This window comes from Gadus macrocephalus, chromosome 9 (assembly GCF_031168955.1).
Source record: "Gadus macrocephalus chromosome 9, ASM3116895v1".
Classification (NCBI taxonomy): Eukaryota; Metazoa; Chordata; class Actinopteri; order Gadiformes; family Gadidae; genus Gadus; species Gadus macrocephalus.
In genome coordinates this window covers 8,998,549-9,018,519 of record NC_082390.1, presented here as the reverse complement: position 1 = coordinate 9,018,519, position 19,971 = coordinate 8,998,549, and the positions used below count along the sequence as shown (strand labels likewise).

The 19,971-nt window shown below is 49.2% G+C and overlaps 1 protein-coding gene across 1 annotated transcript; it reads left to right on the top strand.

The window, feature by feature from the left end:
- Positions 1-12,748: 12,748 nt before the first annotated feature.
- Positions 12,749-19,810, top strand: ldha (lactate dehydrogenase A4). Its single transcript, XM_060061699.1, has 8 exons — positions 12,749-12,909; positions 14,153-14,278; positions 15,072-15,189; positions 15,753-15,926; positions 16,535-16,708; positions 17,072-17,189; positions 17,811-17,934; positions 18,539-19,810. The coding sequence occupies exons 2-8, from the start codon at positions 14,153-14,155 to the stop codon at positions 18,701-18,703; spliced, it is 999 nt and encodes a 332-aa protein (XP_059917682.1). The 5' UTR covers positions 12,749-12,909; the 3' UTR covers positions 18,704-19,810.
- The last annotated feature ends 161 nt before the right edge of the window (positions 19,811-19,971 follow it).

Here is a 19,971-nt window from a genome sequence, read left to right as displayed (position 1 = left end):
GTCTGACGGGGGATCAGGGAGTTGGAGATCAGCGCAGTGGCGGTTATTCCCGAGAATAACGCACTCCGTCCTCCGCTGAGCGTCCTGGTTACTCCACAAAACCTCCTGCTCTCCTCTCCGGTCTCTCTGCCGATCTCTCTGCTGCTGTTGTGCAGAGCTGTCGCCCTCCCCTGTCTCTCTCCCGCTCCCTCCCTCCTCGCTTGCTGTTCGAGAAGGCAAGGCTCCCTCACTCTCTTCTTTGCTCGGTTTTTTTCTCTGCTGCAGACCGACCGCAAGTGCCTCAGGCTCCAGATATCATTGTTGCTATGGGCTGCGGTCCCCCTGGTCGCCGCTAGGGGCGCTAGTGAGGCGTAGGGATGATTGGCAGCAGAAGTAGCCAAACAGGGGAGATGTCCAGCTTGTTGCTGGAGCAACGTATTATTTTGCTGATTATTTATTTTGGTACCTTTTCCCTTAATTTGTATTCGCCGTAGTTATTAATCAGCATGACGTGTGTGTGTGTGTGTGTGTGTGTGTGTGTGTGTGTGTGTGTGTGTGTGTGTGTGTGTGTGTGTGTGTGTGTGTGTGTGTGTGTGATAAGAACAGTATTTTCGTGGTAGTTTCCATTTCACACACCACTGGTCTGAGACCTGTGACTGTGGTTCTGGCCTCTGGTCCTTTTAACTCTCAGAGAGAGAGAGAGAGAGAGCAGGTGCCCAGGGACTCGTCCAATCACATGCACGCACACACAGACGCACCCAAACACGGCAGTGCACACACACATGCTAGTGCATACACGCATGCACGCACCCAGGCCAGTGCAGGCACACACACACACACACGCGCCAGCAGACACACAAACGCACGCACGCTACAAGCACACAAACACACACGCAATCACAAAACAATGGACAAGAAACACCACACACACACACACACACCCACACAAGCATGAAGCACACAATGGTTAACGTTTCAGCATTATCAGAAATGTTTGCGGTCACCTGTTAACAGATAAAATAACAAATGTTCTTCATCTTGAGCCATCTTTCTCATCATTTTGATAATTTAATGGACAAAGAATGAGCTTTCTGCTGATCTCATTACTTTTGCTTACCCTCTTCATCGCCAAAGACACAACTGGTAAAAATAGAAACATCTAACCATACCGGACAGGGGACTAAAGTGAAAGGAGACCTTTCCACGACAAACCCATCACTCCCATATGATGAGCCTTCATCCCAGTGCGTTCATCGGGATTAATTAGGTGCTATAGAGCCGGTTATGTTCCAGGTCTATAGAGCTGGATATGTTCTAGGTATGTTCCAGGTTTGTTCCAGGTGGATAGGTGACAGAGCACATGCCTGCAGTAGAACAGAGATGTGATGCCAGGTTTCAGGTACCAGGTGGGCACCATTTTAATAATGCATCGAACCTGCTGCTGCCACCGTGATAATGGCAGCCTCTCCACTTTGAAGTGTGCCAGAAACATCTGTAGCTCACCGTTTTTAATCATCTTGACGGCGTTCTCTCTCTCTCTCTCTCTCTCTCTCTCTCTCTCTGTCTCGCTCTCTCTCTCTCTCTCTCTCTCTCTCTCTCTCTCTCTCTCTCTCTCTCTCCTCATCTGTTTCTCTCTCATTATCTCTCTCTCTCTCTCTCTCTCTCTCTCTCTGACCCCAATCCCTCCTCTATCTCCATCGCTATCTGACAGAAATGGAACTAACGAGTTTCTGTTCTGCTGTTGTTGTGGATGACGTCATTAGTATTTGCGTTTTGCCCGCGTGGTGGGTGGAGGGGAGGCTGAGTGTGCATGCACTGCGCGTCACGCTTGTGTAAAGGTTCTGGTGGCCCACCAGGCCGCCTTGGCACTCAGCAGACCCCCTGAACCAGAGGGGTAGAGGGGGGCCTCATTCGTCTGTTTGTTGACTGAGGCTGAGCAACACAGAATGATCAAAGACTGGCTGGATAATGGAGACATTTAAGTCCTAACGTACACGGCAGTAGTCCGTATGGGTCAGTGTACTCATATGTACCCTCTGAACTGCTCCAATTACTCAAGGAAAATACATGTGTACAAACACAACAAATATACACTGAAAGACAGACATAAATGCTGCAATTAGATTTATTAGACATACATAGATAGATGGACAGAGAGATATAGATAGAGACAGAGATAGAGTAAAAAGAAGAAGAGTGGGAGATGGATATATAGAATGATACATAGATCGATAGATAGATTTATAGAGAGTAGAAAGCGGAAGAGTCCGGTAACCTTTATTAAGACTCTGTTTGGGTCCAGGTTCCTCCAGACCTCGAAAGGTGTGTGAGACCAGATCAAATTACCATCTCAATCACACTCTCACACACTGAACGGAATGATGTGAATGTGTGTCCATAGATGGATGAACACACACACACACACACACACACACACACACACACACACACACACACACACACACACACACACACACACACACACACACACACACACAAACATGCCCCCCCACACAAACACATTAGGAAAGAGGTGAAAATGTTACACTGACGATAAAAACACACACACAATAAACTTCCAAAACATCCCCCCCCCCTCGACAGAGACACACACACACACACACACACACACACACACACGCACACCCCCCACACACACACACACACACACACACACACACACACATCTCCATGGCTAAGAGCTGTACCAGCTGACGGGGGTCTGGCTCGCTTGGTTCCTGGGAGCAGTCAGTGGTTCGGCGGGGGGGGGGGGGTGATTAATCACAGGCTCCTCCTCCGCGGACGGGCAGGGCACAGGGCACACTTAGAGTCCATCTGCAAACGTTTACAACACTACTGAGAGAGAGAGAGAGAGAGAGAGAGAGAGAGAGAGAGAGAGAGAGAGAGAGAGAGAGAGAGAGAGAGAGAGAGAGAGAGAGAGAGAGAGAGAGAGAGAGAGAGAGAGAGAGAGAGAGAGAGAGGTAGGTGGGGGTAAGATAGAGCTCTACCTGTCCACGGCAAGACTCGTCATCACCTGTTGGCATGCAGAGTTCTGGCTCAAGAAAGAGGAGAGAGAGAGAGGAAGATAAAGGAAGAGAGAGAGAGGGAGAGAGAGGGAGAGTGAGAGTGAGAGTGATAGAGATAGAGAGAGAGGGAGAGGGAGAGAGAGAGAGAGAGAGAGAGAGAGAGAGAGAGAGCATGACCTTGGCTGTTTGTCACGGTGCTATTCAGCATGGTTGGGTGGTTGTTGACTACAGAGAGACGGTGAGAGAGACTGACCACGAGCTGGACGGGGCCGGGCAGGCGAGGAGGAGTGATGTCTCATGAACCTGATGCTCACCAGTTCACCACACACACACGGGCAGGACCCGTCTGGTGAACTTTACGCTGAGGCCCCGGTACTCATCACACACACACACACACACACACACACACACACAAACACACACACGTAGACGCAAAGCTCTTCTGACCACCTGCCGTTTTAAACATTTACTTACACCCCTTTTTTAGTAAGTAAGGCTTCCAGGAAGAGTTTAACAAACACACCGCATCGCTCATCACACACACACACACACACACACACACACACACACACACACACACACACACACACACACACACACACACACACTCACTAACTCACTCACTCACTCACACACTCATTCACACACACACACACACTGTCTGCTCTTCTATCATCGAGCATTAAGACCTTCATTTGTGTTGACAGGAGAGGAAAACAGGAGCCGTTTGTTTTCGATCGAAGCCATATCAGCCTACGTCTGAAAACATATGGATCGGTTCCTCCGGATCAAACCGGGCTGAGCTTAACGCCCAGAACGCGCTGGTCAGCTGACTCAGGGCAGGAAAGATCTGACCACTTACAGAGCTAATAGTGCAGCTAGCTGCAGCAGCTCTTAGACCTGCAGCGCTCAGACCAGCCGGCCCACTCCACCTCCAGACCCACCTCTCTCTCTCTCTCTCTCTCTCTCTCTCCCCCTCTCCTCCCCCTGGCCTCCCCCCTTCTCCCCCCTTCAAACCCCTTTCCGCCCCCTTCTCCTCCCATCACCTCGTCCATTCTCATCCTCTCCTCTCCCTCATCTCTCAGAGAGGGTCTGGAACAACCCAACAAACCAACAGGAACTCTCCGGAAAACTAGACCTTGATTACTTTCTGATGACCCTTTCAGTTTGCCAGATAAACTGTTCATCGCTCACTTCCACCATCGATCTCAAACCCGTAACAACTTACTCTCACCGATCCTTTGTTTTTGCTCGTTAATGATTATTTTATGTGGCTGGCTAACAGGCTATTTTTAGGGCACTTAGCACACCCCTCTTACCCACCTATTGTATTTTGTACCGTACAAAATACAATAGGTGCGAAAGATGGGTGTTCTTCTAAGTATTATTTTTGTGCAATGACGTACAAATTGTACGTCATTGCACAAAAATAATACTTAGAATCGTGTAGAATCTTATCCTAGTTATCTTTGTTGTACACAGGCAATGGGTTAACCTAGCGATTGTTAGTGCTTGGTTCTATGAACATCCTTACTGTAATCTCAGAGATATATTGGTTCTCTTCCTTCTGAAAAATGTCCTTACATGCCATACATGTAAATGTAGATGTAACTGATCAAGAACACGACTAACACAACAGACTCGCCTTGACACAATCTCCCGGCGTGAATGTGAGGCAGGGTTTGCGTAGAACAATATGTGAGTTACCCGTCTGCTGTCGGGGTTAATCTCTGCACCCAGGATGTATTTATTCTTTTCAAACGGGGTGATTTGTGAGACGACTGTGGTGGTGACAGGGAGTCACGAGGCGGGAGAAATCCTTGAGTGGAGGACGGAGCGAGGGACGTGTGATGGAGAGGAGGCTGCAGGAACACGAGGCCAGACAGACAAACACACTCCGGGAAAAGAGGGTTCTGAAAAGGAAGCAAGCGCTTATTTAACCAAACATTACTGATACATGCACTACTCATTCATATTTACATTCAAGGCAGTTTAGCAGATGCTTTTATCCAAGGCAAGTTACAATAAGGGCATTTGTCAGAAGAAGGCAAAATAACAACATATCGCTGTCGGTACAGTAAGGATGTTCATAGAACCAAATGCCAAGCACTAACAATCGCTAGGTTAACCCATTCTCTGTGAATAAGATCATACACAATTCTAAGTATGATGACTGAAAAACCAACTAGGAAATGGTTCCAGCCTTAGCTCACTCTACCCGGTCGGTTGCTCAGCGGTGAGGGGATGTGAGACGGAGGGGGTTCAGCGGTGAGGGGATGTGAGACTGAGGGGTTTCAGTGGCGAGGGGATATGAGACGGGGGTTCAGTGGTGAGGGGATGTGAGACGGGGGTTCAGTGGTGAGGGGATGTGAGACGGAACGGGGTTCAGCGATTAGGGGATGTGAGACGGTGGGGTTCAGTGGTGAGGGGATGTGAGACGATGGGGTTCAGCGATTAGGGGATGTGAGACGGTGGGGTTCAGTGGTGAGGGGATGTGAGACGGAGGGGTTTCAGCCGTCAGGGGATGTGAGACGATGGGGTTCAGCGATTAGGGGATGTGAGATGGGGGGTTCCGTGGTGTGGGGATGTGAGACGGGGGGTTCAGCGGTCAGGGGATGTGAGACGGGGGGGTCGGTGGTGAGGGGGTGTGAGGTGGATGGGGTTCAGCGGTGAGGGGATGTGAGATGGGGGGTTCGGTGGTGAGGGGATGTGAGGCGGAGGGGGTTCAGCTGTGAGGGGAAGAGAGACGGAGGGGGTTCAGCTGTGAGGGGAAGAGAGACGGAGGGGGTTCTGACTCACTTCCCGCTGGGCCGGGACAAAGCGCTTGTCCTTGAAAGTGACTCACATACACTCTAAATCAAGTCTTCTCTCCGGCCAATTGGACATTAGCTTCTGGCAATGTCCTCTGCCCCATGCATGCATGCACACGCACACACACACACAGACACACACACACGTTTTTGTTTTGCATATGTTGTTTGTATACTTTTTGTGTGAATATGCATTTTTTATGCAATTGAGTGTGTGTGCGTGCGTGCGTGCGTGCGTGCGTGCGTGCGTGCGTGCGTGCGTGCGTGTGTGAAAGAGGATGGGTATTGTAGTTTATTCCTCAGGTGTGGCAGGCCAAGGCCGGTCGACGTGATTGGACCAGGTATTCATGGATGGTGTTTCTTAGGTGGAGCTCAGTGGATCCTCAGTAGATCTAATAGATATTCAAGTCAGACTGGTGGGATCCTCAATGGATCTAATAGATATTCAGGTCAGACTGGGTCGGTCTGGTCGTATGTGATCCTACAGAGAAGTCTTCAAAGGTGCAATTTATACGATGATTTAGTTCAAACTGTCAATTTTTTTTTTTTTCAATGATCATCACCAGAATGAAAGGAATAACATGTACCATACACACCTGGTGCTTCTCATCTTTTGCTCAGAATATTGTGAATCAATATCAATCATGACAGCAGAAAGTATAACCTCCCCACAGCCCCGACGCCGCGGGCAGTCTTGTGTCGGCTATGTGTGCGCTGATGACATAACGTTCTAATAACAGCTGAAAGGAGTTTAGCATTGGGAAGAAACCACCAATGACTCTTGCCCGTACACATTGTAAACATTGTTCATGACTTCCATCGTTCGTCGTTGTTTATTCAACAGCCTCACTGTTTATGTGGATATCGTTTCTAGAAATGGACTTCTCTTGTGTTTGGTTTTGAATTTTCCTTCTAATCTTCTGTTGTTCATTCCGTGCGTCTGCGTTGGAAACAGGAATCGTATTCCGAGCGTGTGCCAGCGTCAGCCAAGGCTGATAAAGCCGGATACTGTCTCCTCTTACAAAGAGGTTCAGCTGTGATTAAGCTCAACGGAAAAGGTCGGAAGACGAAGAGGAGAGAACGCAGCATGCAGAGGAGGAGGAGGAGGAGGAGGAGGGAGATGAAGAGGACAGAAAGCAGCAGGTGGAGGAGGAGGAGGAGGAGGAGGAGGATGAAGGGAACATCGGACATCCCTGACCTTTAGAGGAGCATCTCCTCTCTGTTCACATGTACTACTACTACTACTACTACTACTACTACTACTACCACTACCTTTCAGTACACTGGGGGTCCGACAGCAGGGGTGGGCTGGGTTATGGGAGACCCTTTCAGACCCATCTATCCATATTCCCCCTTCAGCCCCTCCTCCTCCTGCTCTATAAATCAATGTCCTTTGACCACCCAACACTACCCAGTGACTCATCTTCAGTCTAACAACTTAAATTGACCATACCTCATGATGCGTATGCACACACACACACACACACACACACACACACACACACACACACACACACACACACACACACACACACACACACACACACACACACACACACACACGGGTGTGGGTATTCCCACCAGATAACCCACGATCAGCATGCACACACCTTTCTTCCTTCACAGGAGGGAGGGTCACCATCGCCGCGGGAACCGGGGGGTGAGGGGGGGCGGAGCCGCAGTCTGCGGTCCGGCGATGCATGATGAAAGGTCTGGCATCCGTCGAGCAGCGCTGGCTCCCCTCTTAAACAGCCCGTCCCTCCCCGTCCGTCCCCGTCCGTCAACGTGGCGTATAGCGAGTGCTGTGGGGGCGTATCCCACCAGGCCGGGCAGGTGGAAGGGGCGGACCCCAAAATTCACTGCAAAAAACTCTTCTTCATGCGACCGGGTTAGAAGAGGGCGACCGCGGAAACACACAAAGACACAGGGAGGCAGCAGCAGGAGGAGGAGGGGGCTGAATCAACACGAAGCGCAGGTGAGCACACTCCGTCGTCAGGACAGGTGGCCCGTCTTACCGCCATGACGCACGGCGACCACACACAGGGCCTCGTTCATGAGGCGCCGAGCCCGCCGTGGGGCTCCGGCCTCCAATAAGAACACAACAGAAACTCCACTGGTGGCATGCGGCTCAGGAGGTAGAGCGGGTCGGCTGGTAACTGGAAGGCCGCTAGTTCAATCCCCGGCTCCTAGCCGAGCGTCGAGGCGTCCCTGAGCAAGACACCTCACCCTGACCGCTCCCGACGTGCTGGTTGTCGCCCTGAATGGCTGAGCGTCGATTGGTGAATGTGTGCATGAATGGGTGAATGTGAGGCAACATTGTGAAGCGCTTTGAGTGGCCACTGGTTAGAAAAGCGCTGTATAAATGCAGTCCATTTACCATTCCTGTACTGATACTGGTGTACGTTCATGTCTTCACCCACACGTCCGTGCATGTCTTCAACCACAGACGCTTGGGTGAGGTCATGAACATACACTAGCATCAGAGCAGGCCTGTGTGCGTGTGTGTGCGTGTGCGTGCGTGTGCGCGTGTGTAGTGATGGCTCGTCAGGGGTCAGATCTACACAGCTGTTCTCGGGGTTGGACTCGGTGGGAGGTTTGGAGAAGATATCCCCTCTTGTATCCAGACCCCTCCGCCTGGATCCCATCATCATTTAGCCCAACGCCAGACGGCTCCAGCGGCGGAGGCAGCCAGGTCAGGCTGGTTCTCGGCCGGCGTAATGCGCCTTAATGATCACGGAGGTGGGAGGGTGGAGAAACAAAACGAGGTCTTCAGTCGCTGTAGCGGTGCCCAGGGAGAGCAGAGACACGCTGGTTGTTCAGATGTGCTCCTCTTACCCTCTGTGTCTGATGTGAGCCGGCCGGCAGCGCCCTGGGTCGGGGAGAGACGTGTCAGAAGGACGGAAGGACACATCCATCTTCACTGAGGGCCAACGCGGTAAACAACAACACTGAGAAGCAGCATCACATTGTGACCGGGCAGTGACACCGCCCCGTCACAATGGCAAGACGTTCCTCAGATGAGACGACAGCAGAGGGACGAGAGGAGAGGATGAGAGGAGAGGAGAGAGAGGATAAGAGAAGAGAAGAGAGGAGAGAGGTGAGAGGACAAGAGAGGAGAGGAGAGAGGGGAGCAGAAAGAGGACAAGAGAGGAGAGGAGAGAGGAAAGAGGAGAGGGGACAAGAGAAGAGGGGAGAGTAGAAGAGTAGAAGAGGACAAGAGGAAAGGAAGAGAATTAAGGTAAGAGAGGAGAGAAGAGGAAAGGAAAAGAAAGAGAAGCGAGGAGGACAAGAGGAAATTATGAGAGTTAGGGAAAGAGGAGAGAAGAGGAAAGGAAAGAGGAGGAGAGACGAGAAGAGAAGATGGGAGAGGAGAGGAGAGGAGAGGGGAGTGGAGGGGAGGGGAGAGAGAACAAGCGAAGAGGGGGAGGAGAAGGGATGAGAGGGGAATGGTCAAAATACATGAAAGGCAAGTAAGAAAATAGATTGGGACGGTTCAGGGGCCTGAAGTCCAGCATCGTAACCTCCCAGTCCGGGGGCCTGTGGGGCCCTAAGCTATGATTGATGTGAAGCAAGGTTCTTCTGTCGTTTACCCTTCTGGACGGAGTAGTGAGAGGAGATTAGATGGTGAGGAGAGCAGAATAACCCTGACAGCCCTCTGCCACACAGCGGCCCCGAAGCCCAGCGCAATAACAGTGTTGTCTCCGGTCCCTGAGCGCAGAGCTACACGCTAACGAGAGAGAGATCTGGTATATACAGCGTTTCCCCCCACTTCAAGTAGAGCCGGATCGAGTTGGTTTTATGCAAGGATTCTGGCCAAGGGCACCGTGGGAAATGTAGTCTCGAGGGATGGAACACTGCGGCGTCTGAACTCGCTTTTAGTTTGCGTCTGCTTTAAACTACGATATAATATCTGTATCGCTGTGTTTTTATAGACCTGGGAGACCATCCTGATCTCCTAGGTTCCCGTTCTGTTGCTGAATATCTGGATGGTCATAAGAGGATACGGTGTTTGTGACCCAAGTAACCTTTGGTAATACGTCGCTATTATTACTTGTGTTATGCCGCCACCTGCTGGTCAAAATGATGAAGCGCGTCCGTGATGGACGTCGAGATCGGAATAGAGCGGATCTTTCATCATCTTATTGGGGAGGATATTTGACCACATGAACCAGGTGAGGTATCAGGGAAAATGCAGCACCGTGTGATGACAGTAATGCTAATTTCTCAGGGACGATTTTACAATGGCCTGATAATCTATTCTGAATATATAGCCTGATAATCGTCCTGCATTTCTAGTTTGTTCCACTTTCCACTAATTTAACTAATCGCAGAACATTTCTTAAGAATTGGGCGAGGAATCGGGGCTGGAAGGAACCCGGCAAAGTTCATTTTACAACAATTGCATACAACCAAGAAAGATGTTAAATAATAGAAAGATTCGGTGGTTTGGAAAATATATGTCTTATTCTATAGTCATATTATGACTATCGGTAGTCATGATTATGATACAGTTGATTCATAGATTCCATTTGGATTAAAAGAATACTTGAGTTGCTTTTTTTTTACATTAAATTGTTATGAATTAACTTTTTTCTCTTATGAAGGGAATACGAAACAGAAAGAAAAGGAAACTTAATTTAGCTTCATCACATATCTTTAGGGATCTTATAAAGTGGTATTTTCACACACACACACACACACACACACACACACACACACACACACACACACACACACACACACACACACACACACACACACACACACACACACACACACACACACACATCGATCTCTGAACCCCCTTGGTACAGTCACCATATCCTCGAGGAAGAAGAGAGGAATCGTTTAATACAGAGGTTGTCCAACAGGTCCTCCCTCCAGTGTGTTCACCTGGGCAACAAGGAACAAGCCAGAGATAAGAGACAACGATCTCAGACTGAAAACCAGTTCGGTGGAAGCTATATAAAAAAAAAGAATACACGAGTTACAGGTTCTAAAAGGCCTACATTTACATTTGCATTGAGGACATTTAGCAGACGCTTTTATCCAGAGTGAATTACAATAAGTGCATTTCTCCGAAGAAAAAGAAACAACAATATATCGCTGTCGGTACACTTCATATCACCAAGGGCCAAGCCCTAACAATCGCTAGGTTAACCCATTCCCCGTATACAAAGATAGCTGGGGTGAGATGCTGCACAAAGCCAAGTACTCTATGTCATTAGGGAAAGAGGAAGCAATTACTTTTTCCAAAACAGGTGAGGGCAACCCATCGAGGCTCCTCTCTCTCCATCTACGAGTAGCTATCAGTGTGATCATGTTTAAATCAGGCCCAATCTGGCAACATTGGTTGAAGCCCTGGGGCCTCAACCAAGTCAAATCTCCTAACCTTTATGCCTCCTTTCCTTAACCTTTGTGGAAAACGTCATCGGGTCAAGGAGAGATGAAAAGGTGCTTCCTTTCGAACATGGGAAAAGACAGCACTGTTTTAAATGAATTCTACTCCACTCTTCCTAGCCGACGTCATTGCGTGACGGCGGGTATTGCTGACCTCTAGCGTCTCTAGTGTGAAACTACAATTTTCCGAAGATAGACTAAACAAGTGCTCTTTGATCCATGCGTTCTTCTTGTCGTATTGATTTCAATCAGGTTATCGCCAACAGTGAGAATCACTTAGGTTGGACTTGGCCAACGGGAATATTTTAGGCCACTTGAATTCACATGTGAAAAAAAAGAGGCTGAACTTATGTTGATGTTGAAATTAACTGCCCCCAGTAGTCTTTCTTAAATGCGAAGTTGGGATTTTCTTTTCTTATGGTGTTTTTTATGTGCTTACTAACCAGCAATCAATGAATTAATTTGTATTCAAATAATTATTTTTTGGAATTGGTATCCATTATTATCAATTGTATTTTCTTCTCTTATATTCTTCTGCTTTACCGCGTCTCTCTGCTATCACTCACGCGTCTTCGCGTAGAGTCGGTAAACTTCGTCGGTGGCATGTTGCTTTAAATATTGCGCCATTAAGGATTATGGGATACCACTATCTCCTTTCCTTTGCAAAGGAAGCTCAGGAAGAGATATGCTTAAGGAGGGTTAAAGGAAGCATAAAGGCTCCTTTCTTAAGCATTTTTAGAATTCGAACCACCTTTCCTCCAAGCACTTCCGGGTCATCTCCATAGGAAAGGAAATTTTCTATGCAAAAAAGAGAATTCGTAGAGGCCCCTGGTTAGAATGCCATGACAAGTCTTTGCTGAGACTGCTGAAACGGATCCAGGGAATAACTACCTAGATCTTAACCTCCTAAATTTTGGAAAATAATAATAATAATTATATTTCTGTAGGTGTGCTGATACAATTCGTTGGTGTGCACCCCTGAAAATAGTTTGAAATCGCCACTGACTGGATTAAAATATAAGTAGGCCTACTGCGCAACTTCTCTGCAACAGTTTTGGAGCTGCAGGCGGAGGTGCAGTGGCAAGATGTAAATACTAGGGGGCGCCACGGGCCGCGAGTACAGCAACGCTGGCTTCTCACAACACTGGCCTTTACACAAGCGATTCATCCTCTTCCTTTGTGGCCGTTTCCTTGTAATACAATTAAAAGGAATGTATTCAGCACATAGGACTTTATAAAGAGACATTTCTTAATTGCTTCACTAGCGTCTCTTTTCGTTTAAGGGAAAATTAGACGCCCACAATAATAAGAATAAGAATCTCTAGAATAACCATAGGTATCCACAGATACTCTGAATACCTATTAATACCAATAACACTAATAATAACGTCATGTTACATGAATTCAATATCTGAAACCACAAAAATACAATAAAATCCAATATGACGACACATTTCCTATGATAAGGATATACATCTCGCACTGCGCAGGCGCTCCACAGACTCCCCACATCCTCTCGGTTACGTGCCGCTCGACACGATACGCCGAGACCCGCCCATCGCCTCCGCTACTGCGCATGTCCGCTTCTTTAAATACAGCCACCGGCGCCGCCACTGCTGAGAGCCGCAACCAGCCGTCCGGTAGCAGTCAGGAGTTCAGAGTCTTCTTCTACATCGCTTCACTATAGCCTCAAGGTAGGACACCTTCTGACGTCATTTTCCTTTTAGCTTGGAGTAGCTCTGGCCAGCGAGTGAATGAGGATATATAACTAATTAAACTGATATAGACCTAATTATATAGTGATATAGAACTAATTCAAGTGCAATAGACCTAATTATAGGGATATAGACCGGATGTATTGATATTTACCTGATTATAGTGATATAGACCCAATGATTGTTAGATAGGCTAGACCTAAAGATAGTGATATAGCCCTGATGATGGCGATACAGACATTATGTAGTGTTTGGGATAGAGCCTACTATAGGTGTCTGGGAGATGCAGGGGGGAGGGCGTTTCTGGCTTATTTTAACTAACCTAATGAATAATAAATAAACACGTTGTTTGTATTAAGACTCAACATGTGTGTCTATTATGAGGTTACATGAACAGACGGGTTGCCTGTGTTCGGTGTGCTCGGGTGGTTGGATAAGGCTGTAGGCTATATAATTCCCTTGAAGCCATATCCTTAAATAATAACTCTGGAGAGGTGGACTGCTTGGGGGGCGGTGCCCACAGCAGGAAACAATGTGCTGGTGTCCGGTTTTACTCCGGAAAAACGCGTCTTGGCACACTGATGAACCAGCCGGTAGGCTCCACTAGGGGTCAGGTTGACTGATGTGCGATGGGCCTACACAGAGGGTACACTTTGTCCCATGAATCATCATCATCACACCCACTTCGTGCGTCTGTCCAGACCCGGCTAGTCTCTGCCCCACGTGCGTCTGTCCACGCCACGTTAGTCTCTGCGATACGTGCGTCCTGTCTGTCCAGACCATGCTAGTCTCTGCGCTACGTGCGTCTGAACACACCACCACGCCCCTCTTCTGTGCTACGTGCTTCTGAGTCAGAGAGAGAGAGGCGGGGGGAGGGGGTGATGTAACCACAGTTGCGTCGTCATGTAAGAGTAGTGCCGGGTTGCCTTGCGCTGAGATGGCGATTGGCGAAACGTAATGTATAGATTGACTGGATATACAGACACTAGGATACCAGGGAGAATAGGGAAGTGGCCAATCTGAATGCTTAGCATCTTGCTAATGCAATGGGTGCCAATCGTTGTGGTTTGGGATTTCTATTTAAATGGAGGAATTGATGTATAAGAATGTGAGCCAATAAACACACGCAGCTTAATATTTATCTGTACGATCTTGTCTCGACTTCACCTTTGTTGTTGTGTCTCCCTCTCCTCCCCTCCTTGCCCCCCTCCCTCCCCCTCAGATGTCCACCAAGGATAAACTCATCAGTCATGTGATGAAGGAGGAGCCAATTGGCTCCACGAACAAGGTGACAGTGGTGGGGGTCGGCATGGTTGGCATGGCGTCAGCCGTCAGCATCCTGCTCAAGGTAAGACCAAAGCAGACGATCAACGATTCACTGAACCCCCGTTATCATAGAGCTATAAACATAGATGCTGCAGTTTGTTTGGATAAGGAACAAGCTAAGGTTAACATTTCTTAAAAACATCAATTCGTTTTGTACGGACTGACTGAGTCAGTCCGCCATTAACCTTCATGGTTGGTTATGTTATCCTCATCGGTTACACATCAAACTGAAGTGTAGTTTGTCCGTTCATGTGGATCCGAGCCAGTACAGTCTCAAGTCCCGGGGGAGAGTGCGGGCGTCTGTCTGGGACTGTGGGTCGTGCACCCGCGTACAGGCAAGGCAAGATGGGTCCTGGAGAACCGCGGGCAGAACGGGAGGGGTAGCGCCGCATGCATGAAGCACAAAGCCAAACACCATGAATCAGATAAACCCCTGAACCCAAGGAAACACAAGTCTGGTTACTAGGCAACCGAGCCCGCCTGAGAGACCCGCTCTGATTTCTCAAAGTGGAGACCGGTCTGCGGGAAGAATGTTGCTCCGCGGCGATGTAGAGAGAACTAGCCTTCAGACCGACCAGCAGACGACCCTGAGAGTCGAGACATTAGGACCCTGAGGTCGTTACAACTGCAAACAGCTCTGAGGGGTCCTGTGACTCCGACTAGGGGGTTGATAGGCAGAGCACGTAAAAGGACTACAAAAATCGACGCATAACAGAAGTGAGCTGTTCAATGCTGATCAATGGGAAACTGTGTGTGTGTGTGTGTGTGTGTGTGTGTGTGTGTGTGTGTGTGTGTGTGTGTGTGTGTGTGTGTAGGACCTGTGTGACGAGCTGGCCCTGGTGGACGTGATGGAGGACAAGCTGAAGGGCGAGGTCATGGACCTGCAGCACGGGTCTCTGTTCCTCAAGACGCACAAGATCGTCGCGGACAAAGGTCAGTCCAGGCCACAAAGACGCTTCTCCCTTACTGCTCAGTTGCTATCTAAAAGGGACTGCATTTATACCGCGCTTTTCTAACCAACAGCCACTCAAAGTGCTTTACAATATTACCTAACAATCACCCATTCATGCAAATAATCACAAAGCGACAGCCAGCCTGTCGGGAGCAGTTAGGATGAGGTGTCTTGCTCAGGGACACCTGGAGCAAGGTGTGTGGATGACGGCTGGTTGAAGCAGCCTCACCTGGCCCGAGTCTGATTGACTGGACTCTGGGGCTGGGTGAGGCTGCACACCTGTTGTGCATTGAGTACTCAGCCACCACCACACACACTCAGCGAGAGAGCTCCTGCATGGCAGCATGGAGGCACCAGGCCATGTATCATTATCAGCAAAGCTTCAACACCACCAACCCGCGTCCTTCCAATAAACGCAACGGACAGACGGACAGACAGAAAGACCTCAATAAACATATTTGTAACTGCAACTAGAGCACTTGAGCTGTTGCTGTTGTCCTGCGGTGCGTCCCGCCGTGGCTGACCCGGTGTCTTCCCCCCACAGACTACGCCGTGACAGCCAACTCCAAGATCGTCGTGGTGACGGCGGGGGCCCGCCAGAACGAGGGGGAGAGCCGGCTGAACCTGGTGCAGCGCAACGTCAACATCTTCAAGTTCATCATCCCCAACATCGTCAAGTACAGCCCCAACTGCATCCTGTTGGTGGTCTCCAACCCAGGTGGGGGGGGGGGGGGGGGGGGGAGAGGAGGGGGGGGAGGGAGGGAGGGGTGGTCTCCAAACCCAGGTGAGGGGGGGGGGGGGGGGGGGGTGGTCTCTAACCAAGGTGAGGGGGGGGGGGAGAGGAGGAGGGGGGGGAGGGAGGGAGGGGTGGTCTCCAAACCCAGGTGAGGGGGGGGGGGGGGGTGGTCTCTAACCAAGGTGAGGGGGGGGGGGGAGAGGAGGGGGGGGAAGGGAGGGGTGGTCTCCAACCAAGGTGAGGGGGGGAGGGAGGTGGAGGATGAGACTGCATCCTGCTGGTGGTCTCCAACCCAGGTGAGGGGGGTGGAGGAGGGAGTGGGAGACTGCATCCTGCTGGTGGTCTCCAACCCAGGTGAGGGGGGGGGGAGACTGCGTCCTGCTGGTGGTCTCCAACCCAGGTGAGGGGGGAGGGACTGTATTCTGGTGGTGGTGAGAGAGCGAGGGGAGGGGGGGAGAGGATGGAGGGGGAGAGACTAGTCAGCTGGTGGTCTCCAGATATCTTGTTGTACAACCATGGCTCTAGGCTACACTCCCTGTGGACTGGAAGGGATCTCCATGGTAACCGTGGTTCATGTCCCGACCTTCCAGTGGACATCCTGACCTACGTGGCGTGGAAGCTGAGCGGTTTCCCTCGCAACCGCGTGATTGGCTCCGGCACCAACCTGGACTCCGCCCGCTTCCGCCACCTGATGGGCGAGAAGCTGCACCTGCACCCGTCCAGCTGCCACGGCTGGATCGTGGGGGAGCACGGCGACTCTAGTGGTGGGTGGGCCGCACCCCGTTCTGACTGGAGTTGTTCCGATACCGATACCAGTATCGGAAATACTGCAGATACTGCAAAAAAAAGCAGTATCGGGTATCGGCGAGAACAAAACGATCACATGACTCATTTACGTACACAGGCAGAGAACATCACAAACACTCCTGTGTTATTCTGATGATAATATAGCGCACTATATCGCATTTAAATCTAGATGTCATGTTAAATCAAGCTAGTTTCAATCATTATCACACGTGTATTTAGCATTGCCTTGAGGTCGTTTACGTTTCCTACAACCTGTGTGTTACAAATGTAAAATCTGTTGTATTAAAAGTGTGTGTGTGTGTGCCCCCCCTCCCCCACAGTGCCCGTGTGGAGTGGTGTGAACGTGGCTGGGGTCTCTCTCCAGGGGCTGAACCCCCAGATGGGCACAGAGGCCGACTCTGAGAACTGGAAGAAGGTCCACAAGGAGGTGGTGGAGGGGTGAGTTTCTGGCATGGTCCACCGTACCGGTCTGCTATCTCACAGCTGGCAGAAACTAAAGTTACAGTCCGATGCATGCATTGACACAAGGAAACGCGCCACATTGATCTGCGGTACAACGCAAAGCCACAGTGCAGTGTGTCAACATCAGCGATAAGACACAAAAGGGTTCTACACACACCAGGGTCACAAGGGAATGCAGGAAGTAAAAGAAACGGAAAGTGAAAATACGGGACTGAGTTTGAGTGAGCTCTGTGGTGAGAATGCTTCCTCTGACTGAGGTCAAGTGAGCTCGGTGCTACGACTGAACTGAAACACTGTGCAGGAGGAGCACATTTCATGGAGTCTATGTACCGTTTTCTACCAGGGTACGGATGATAGCCCTGTGTATGGCAGGTTGGCTCAACTCGGCCCTACATAGCAGTACGATCATATATTAAACCAAGGCAGGGCAGTTCAACATATCATCTTAAACGTGTGTGTGTGTGTGTGTGTGTGTGTGTGTGTGTGTGTGTGTGTGTGTGTGTGTGTGTGTGTGTGTGTGTGTGTGTGTGTGTGTGTGTGTGTGTGTGTGTGTGTGTGTGTGTGTGTGTGTGTGTGTGTGTGTGTGTGTGTCCTCAGTGCCTACGAGGTGATCAAGCTGAAGGGCTACACCTCCTGGGCCATCGGTATGTCCGTTGCTGACCTGGTGGAGAGCATCCAGAAGAACATGCACAAGGTGCACCCGGTGTCCACCCTGGTCCAGGTAACCAGCCCCACTTTACCCAACCACCTGGTAGACCCCTGCTGGGAGGGGAATAAGGTTTTATACTAAAAGGTTAAAGTCTTTATTAACCTACATTAGATCTGAGTAAGTATCCAGCTATCTATTGATAGTTTTTTACAAATGAATAATATAATAAAAAAGTAAATAATAATAATAAAAAGATTATTTAAATAATCAATACTATTCCAAAGTAACAACAAACGAACAGGGCCTGTTTGTGTGGCGCTGGTCCTTTCACATTCAGGGCATTTATCAGACGCTTTTATCCAAAGCGACTTACAATAAATCCATTTGTCAGAAGAAAGGGAACGATATATCGCTGTCGGCACAGTAAGGATGTTCATAGAACCAAGTGCCAAGCCCTAACAATCACTAGGTTAACCCCTCCCCCCTATACAACAAAGACAGCCAGGATAAGACGCTACCCTATGTTTAGTACTAAGTGCCAGGACGTACAACGTACAATAAGTGAGTACATTAAGTCCCACGCCAACGCAACCACTCCAGCCCCCGGCCCAGGTGATCCCGGCTGGTGTTCCCATCAAACGCCTGACTGTCTCCTTCCTCCCTCCCCACCGAGCAGGGCATGCACGGGGTGAAGGACGAGGTGTTCCTCAGCGTTCCGTGTGTCCTGGGGAACAGCGGCCTGACAGACGTCATCCACATGACCCTGAAGCCCGACGAGGAGAAGCAGCTGGTGAAGAGCGCCGAGACACTGTGGGAGGTCCAGAAGGAGCTGTCCCTGTGAAGATCCTTGCTCTGAGCTCATACCCCACCCCTACCTCCCCCCCCTTACTCCATCTCTCCCCCACCTCCTCCCCCAAAAACCAGTAACACTTTCATCAGTGTAGCATTGTAACTACGTGTTGCAGCGAGTGCTTCAATTGTATTAACGTGATGGCATGGTGTAACTCCAACCCTATTGTGAAACTAACCGTGACCCCTGACCCTATCCCTGACCTTACAGTGTAGCGTTTACATTGTTACATGGCTGATTACACGTTACTTTCTCGTGTGACCTCCATGTGCTAGTCTTAACCCTGACTGACCCACGTCAGGAAGGCTTTGCACGGGAGTGTGTAGCGCACTGGAAGTAGTTTGGTTTAGATGTCCCCCTTCTATCTATGACTGAAGCCTTTGAGAAAGACCTCATAACCTCAGCCTTTACCGTGCAGTCTGTGTCACCGGTGGAAACACCTTTGCAAATCAATGCAAATTACACTATTGTTTGTCTGTTTGTGTGCTTGGCTCCTGGTCGTCACTCATCCGTGTCGTCTGTCGATGTACTGCTCAGATATGTCTGTTTTTGCCAGTCAGGTATTTCCATCCAAGTTGTTGTTTTGGTCTTGACTTCCATTCCTTTCTTGAAACAGGGCAACGATAACAGCGTGCAGTACCTGCTGTGATACCAAAACACCTTAAACTTCACACCAGTGCTGAACTCACATCACTCAACCCCAACAGCGACTGAAAAACGTATCACCAACATTTGACTGCAAATGCACTGATATAGAATTTTAAGATAAATATTTTTTATTTTAAGAGAATTTACTAGAACCAGGAAGTTTATATATAAAAACAAACACAACAGTGGTACTCAAACGTTTCAGTGAATGAACCCTAGTATAATAGAGTAACTAATGAGTCAAAAAACAACTGTTCTTTTTGAGTGTGCACCTTACAATGTATTTATATTATTTCAGATTTCTCTACACATAAGGTTCAATGCCTGCAGAGGCAGCAGAAGGTTCATGTATTCCTAAAAATTCTAGTCCTCCTGTCCGTCACCACCAGTGGACCGACAGCTGGACTCGCATGTTTAGATTTTCCCACCAAATAAATCAAATAAATCACGTGACGGTCTTTTGTCTTGTTTTCATGCCCATTGTTGAATTAGCTCCATTCTGTTTGTGTACCGACTGTAGCATTATGGGCAATCTATTTGTGTACAGAGTGTAGCATTATGGGTACGTTGTTTTTCCTGTGTTTTCAATAAAGCCCACTCAGTCAGCTGTT